General features: G+C 30.0%; 1 protein-coding gene across 1 annotated transcript in view; it reads left to right on the top strand.

Moving 5' to 3' along the window:
• Positions 1–6,250, top strand: part of LOC105450324 (zinc finger BED domain-containing protein 1-like) — a 16,096-nt gene extending 9,846 nt beyond the window's left edge. The window contains exons 9-13 of the mRNA XM_011690106.1: positions 4,481–4,608; positions 4,705–4,954; positions 5,126–5,284; positions 5,691–5,840; positions 6,036–6,250. Of these exons, the coding sequence (XP_011688408.1) occupies positions 4,481–4,608; positions 4,705–4,954; positions 5,126–5,284; positions 5,691–5,840; positions 6,036–6,250 (902 nt within the window). The remainder of the gene's footprint in view (positions 1–4,480; positions 4,609–4,704; positions 4,955–5,125; positions 5,285–5,690; positions 5,841–6,035) is intronic.
• The last annotated feature ends 285 nt before the right edge of the window (positions 6,251–6,535 follow it).

Below are 6,535 nucleotides of genomic sequence, written 5' to 3'. Positions count from 1 at the left end.
TGTGTGTGTGTGTGTGTGTATGAGGGTGTGTGTGAGCCGTCCGTATCGTCTCGCATGTCGTGCACGACTTTTGTATTTGTTCTACGCAACAGTGATTTACGTGATATTGCCAGAAATAACAATAAGAATTGGCTGTGACTACGAGCTGTTAATGTAAAAGTATAACAAAGAAGATATTGGCTGATAATTCAGGTATGTTTGCAATTCAGTATTTTTTTGTGTGTTTCGTAGATTATAGGCTGCGTTCCGTTTCACGCATTCTGGGCACGATTTATTCTTTTATCCTTGTTTAACATTTGGTAAACAAGTATCATATCATGATACGCATGCGCATCATGCATGAAACGGAATGCAGCCTATGTTTTTCAAGAAATTTCGCGAAGTGATAAGAATATTTGAACTCTGTCGTAATCACAATGTTTCAATAGAGAAACATGAAGTAATTTTAATTATTTCCATTTAAAAACTAATTTTTAAGTGCGTGTTTCTTTAGCGTACTTCTCGTTAAATTATTTTTGCATAAAACGTGTTTTGTTTTTTTTAGTTTATAAATCCGAATGATGTTTTTTATGGAATAATCTGTAAAAAAATGCTTCGTTAAAGTCGAAAGAAAGTGTTATGAAAAGGTTGTTTTTAGCTAGAAAAGTAGAATAGACATTTTTTTATAATTTTTGAGACAAGCAATCTAAGGTGTTATAGTTAAAATTACGCACTTAACGGAAACACATAAAAAATCGAGTTTAAATTGGAAAAACGCGTCGCAGACACTCGCGAAACAGGTTGCTGTGCTATGTGCATTGATAATACATAGTATAATATGCATGACAGTATAATCGTGTCTTGACATTTAAAATATCTTACAAAAATACTTCGAAAAATACTATTTATTAGCGAAAATATATATCAGATGCAACTCGTACTTGCACAAACGTGTTCGAGACAGCTTTTCCCATTCAACGCCGTCTATGCAAGCGCCCGAAAATTGTTCGTTGTGCCTGATATTTTCGCTATTAAATATAAAATTTTCGTAATGTTTTTTGTACTTTTAATGTCGAAACATGATATATCACATTGTGTACTATTAAAACATATATCACTCCGCGACTTATTTTATGAATTATTTAATTACTACGAATGGCCACGCGTTTCCTCGATTTAAACTCAATTTTTATGTGTTACCGTTATGCGACGTAATTTTAACTAGTATCATCAGATTGCTCGCTTCAAAAACTATAAAAGATGATATCCATTTTACTTTCTTTAAGCACAAACACCTTTCGACAAAGACCTTTCATAACATCTTTTTTTATTATGATTTTTAGAAGGTCCTTGAATTCTTAGCATTAACAACTGTAAGGGCCTTAAAGAAATGCATTTTTTGTGCTGTCGACAATTGCATATGTTTAACTGTAGTTGTCGTTCCAATAATTTCAATTTTTTTGTAGAATGTATCACTGCCATTTTTGTACATATACAACCGATTCTTGGAATGATAATCTACAACATCAGCAATTTCACAAAAGTCTGATCAATTTTATTGTGGATACAATAACTGCCGCAAATTTTTTAAAAGAGAAAATGATTTATGAATGCACATGATTCGCACACATCGTATGTCTATCAAAACTGAAAGCATTTCGTCAAAAATACGTCTCATTGACCAAAATGCTCAATTAATTTGCACTGTGTCTGTGTGTAAGAAAATATTTCAAAATTATTCTGAATTTTTAAAACATCTTAAAGAGCACATCAGAAACGATGTACGTGTAAATTTGATGATTTATGTTTTAACAATTTATATCTTGACTTATAATTTGACTTAATTTTTTATAAAAAATAGCGCTACATAATTAATAAGCTATTTAAAATACACCCTGTACAAATTGTCCGTATAGTAATTGTAACAAGACATACGGTAATGTTCAGTCTTTCACTGGACATTTAAGTAATATCACCGAAATCGGTATTTAACATATGAAGAAGTCGACAACAGACAATTTTTAATTGAAGACAATAATATTAATGATGAATATGAAAATTTATCAGTTGAAATAGATACGTTATCAACCGATAAGTCTTCTACTGTTTCTAATAGAAATGATGAAAATAAAGACGAACTATTTTTAACGTATGTTTCTCAATTTTATTTAAAGCTTGAAAGCCAGTACCTTATTCCCGTATCTACTATTGATTGTCTTGCAATTGATTTGGAGATTATGCACAATTATGGATGGCAAAATATGTTAGACAATGTTCGTCAATCTTTAAAACAGGAGAACATATCAGAGTGTAACATAAATAGAATATGTAAACATTTAACTTCAAATAATCTGTTTGTAAAGAATAATAAACTTTTGAATAATAAGTTTAAAAGAACTAGTTATTATACGCACAACAAGAAATATATATTGCCGAAAAAAATAAAACTAGGTACAGATGCCAAAGGTAGAGAAACTTTTTTTCACTACGTTCCAATTTTGGAAACTATAAAGGCAATGTATGCAGATAAATCAATAGAAGCATATTTAGATTTATCATTGCCAAGTAGCACAGATGTCTTTCAAGATTTTATTGATAGTAAAATGTTTAAAGAAAATGAATTTTTTATAAATCCTGAAGCAATTAAAGTTATATTATACCAAGACAGTTTTGAAGTAGTAAATCCTATTGGATTAGCAAGAACAAAGCATAAAATTTTAGGAGTGTATATGAACTTGGGTAATCTTCCAGATTACATAAGGACACATATTAACTCAATCCAATTAGTAGCTTTAGTGAAGGAAAATTTATTTGATCATAATAAAGTGTTATGAAGAGATCATAATGAAGATGTTATGAAGTGTACGGTCCGATAGTTAAAGATTTACAAATATTAGAAATGTTTGGTATTGAGGTTACGCCAAATGATATAAGAAAAGGAGATTTAGTTTTCATAGCCGGTGATAATCTGGGTAGTCATGCTCTTGGTGATTTTATGGAAAATTTCAGTTCTGCAACATACTTTTGTCGTTATTGTTTAATAAAGCATGATGATTTTTTTACATATAAAAATAAATGCAACAATAAAATTGAAAATACGCACACATCTAATGAAAGCAAATCATATGAATGTAAATCTTTTGAACTACGTACTGAGGTATCCTATAAATCAGCTATAAGTACAGCGCTGATAAATGATCTAAGAGGCAATTATGGCATTAAATTTGACTCTGTTTTCAATAATTTGCAAAGTTTTCATGTTTACAAGCCTGGTTTACCTCCATGTTTCGGTCACGATTTAATGGAAGGGATTGTTGCTTATGATTTCATTGTACAAGAATTAGTACGAAAAAAGTGGTTTACGTATGAACAATTAAATTGTAAAATTGTAAAATTTTCTCTATCACCTGAAGACTCTAGAAATAAGCCGGTAAAAATACAATCAAATTGTGATAGAATCATTGGTGGAGCTTGGGAAATTCGAACACTCTTGAGATTTTTGCCACTTATTGTATACAATGATATTAAAGACGCTAATGATCCGATTTGGTATAGCTTTTTACTTTTAACTGAAATCGTGGAAATTGTATGCGCGCCTATTATTCATAAATCCTTTTTGCCTTATTTACAAGTAATAATTAATGAATATTTGGATTTTCGTACAGAATTATTTAAGAAAAATTTACGTCCTAAACACCATTATTTAAGCCATTATCCTTATCTCATTTATCACTTTGGTCCTTTAATTAAAGTGTGGACAATGAGATTTGAAAGTAAACATACGTATTTTAAAAGAGTAATTCGAAATATAAAAAATTTTATTAATGTTACACAATCTTTAAGTATAAAAACATGAGCGATTACAATGTCTGTTACGATCGGGTTCTAATCTGCGAAATTTAGTTGATGTGCAAGAACAAATTATTTATAATGAAGAGCTATACTCAGATGCAATAAGAAATGCAACACAACATGCTAATATTCAATTTGATATTTTTCAATGTGAAAAAGTAATTTTTAAAGGTACTTCATACAAAATTGGAGATGCTGTCGTTATTCGTCAAAAAAAATACCAATATGGCATCGAGATTGGAAAAATATGTCTTATATTAACAGATGCAAAGGAAATAAACATTTACATTGTTGTAGAAAATTTCAACATTACAACTTTCAATCCCATATTACGCTTTTATGAATTGATTTTCACTGAAAATAAGACATATGAATGCTTAAATATTAATACGTTAAAACATGTTCCTCTTCATATTTATACGTTAGGCATTTTAAAAGGTATTAAATTGAAGCATGCCTTGGTTAATGAGCGTATTTAAATTTATAAACGAAAATGCTTTACAGAACTGGAAACTGAAAATAAATACCAGTATGTTAATTATTACTTCAAACTATTATGCATGAAAAAATAGTAATTTACAGATTTATTTAACTAAATATTAATTTACTTTAAAATTTACTTTAATAAGAACTTTTATTGTACTTTCAGTAAAAATGCCCATATTTAAAGTCATAGGACACGATTTTAAGAGAAAGATTTTAATAGTTTGCAATAATCTCAAGAGTTTAATTAATGCCAGCGTAGAACGTTTAGGACTTCCAAACGTGGAGTATACGGTAAATAGTAAAATACGTACTAATATACTTGAAGTTTATATTACTATTGTTTTTTTCCTTTTTTTATATTATTGATTTTTTTTCAATCTTTTATAGGTTGTATTACAAGAAGATAAAACCGAAATACACGATGATGAAGTTTTATTAGCCCTGTCAGATAATTCCTCTACGCCGGTTACAGTAACGCTTATCGAAAAACAAATTTTATGTGACCAAAATGATGGACTTCATACCGATGATCGCCCTGGATTAAATAGTGAAATGCTATTGACAGTACTAGACCAAAATTTAATAGATCAACAAGATATACCGATTATATCTCTCACTCAGCCTCTCACTTTGGAAGGTATATAAATAATAATTTTAATGTTACAAATTATCACATTGATTAAAAATATAAATTGTTTTTTAATATTAATGTTATAAATATTATATTAATATAATTTAATATTAATATAATTATAAATATTATTTGGTTGTATAATTTGTTTAATGATAAATTATTATACATTCGCAGAACATGATTCAAATTTACCAATACTTATTGCAAGTGACAGTCAATCAAAAGATGATGATGTTTTGTCTATGGTAGTAAACCCAAAAGAGAAAGATGTTTCGAAAAATACTAAAGAGTCCGAAACAATAGAAGGCGAAATATTGCTGAATTGTCCTAAAGGTAAAATATATATATAATAGTATAATAATAAAATATATTACACGAAATAAAAGAAATAGTGAAAGTATGCACACGTATTTTAAATTATAGAAAGTTGTATGAAAAATTAAAAGTAAACATTTATTAATTTTTTATTAAACGAAATCATTAATTTCATAATGTCATGCACTTTCTACAAGATATACTCACAAACAAATGCTTATATTCAAAATAAAGTTATTCACATACATGCATACACACACATACACACACACACACACGCACGCACACACGCACGCACGCACGCACGCACACGCACACACACACACACACACACACACAATATTTCATTTTACAGTATCTCCTAGAGAAACATCCGACATAGAGTGTGTTTCTAATCCGAATGTAAGCGTCAATACGCATACAGATTTCTGTGAAACAGAACCATGGTACAAATTTCCGAAACAGCTCATAGAAGCATGCGAAAATGGAAAAACGCCACTGCCTGCTCATAGACGTGCTATGATTTCAATTCTCGCGGAATATCAAGTTGATCAATTGAAAACAATATCGAGAAGTACATCTCGAAAGATAGCGCAACGAATAGTACGCAAATACCCACAACCATTTTTGGATCAAATTGATGGCGCGGTTTTAGGAGATGAATCAGAGTCGCTATTTTGCCAATTATACACTAAAATACATTATAATCGACGTGTCAAATTGACAGCAACGAAAACGTAAGAATCGGTCAATTCTATTGCTTCAACAGTAGAAGCTGAAAAAGAAAAGAAGTTCCAAAGTTCTGAAACCGATAAGTACGGTTGCGTGGCATATGAGCCTTCGTTACCATTTGATGAAACAATGGATACTCAACAAATGAAAAAAAATTGGCTTAAGGAACAAGCAACAAAACCAAAACGTGATATAGCACGCATTAAAATGACAACAGACATATCCGTTGCAAAGAATGGAGTTCAATCATAGAAAAGGAACAATATACTCCTGTCTCGAAGCATGGCCGCTTTTGAAGGAGGCAAAATATCTAATTCAGCATGCTTCTATACTATTACGTATAGATATCAACATCATATGGAATCAAAATGTGGAAAAAACGTATAAAAGCTACGAATATTTGTTGAAGAGTTTACCATAAAACATAAACTGAAGAAGTCAATAAATAGAAACACGCAACTTCAATTAATTAAAAATGTTTTAATTGAATCTGCAACAGCAGCTCAGGATTTAGCATCAGAAACTCCATTGATTTTG

Source organism: Wasmannia auropunctata, unplaced genomic scaffold, assembly GCF_000956235.1.
Source record: "Wasmannia auropunctata unplaced genomic scaffold, wasmannia.A_1.0 LD336064.1, whole genome shotgun sequence".
NCBI lineage: Eukaryota > Metazoa > Arthropoda > Insecta > Hymenoptera > Formicidae > Wasmannia > Wasmannia auropunctata.
The sequence above is the reverse complement of the archived record's forward strand: the minus strand, read 5'-3'. Positions and strand labels throughout refer to the sequence as shown.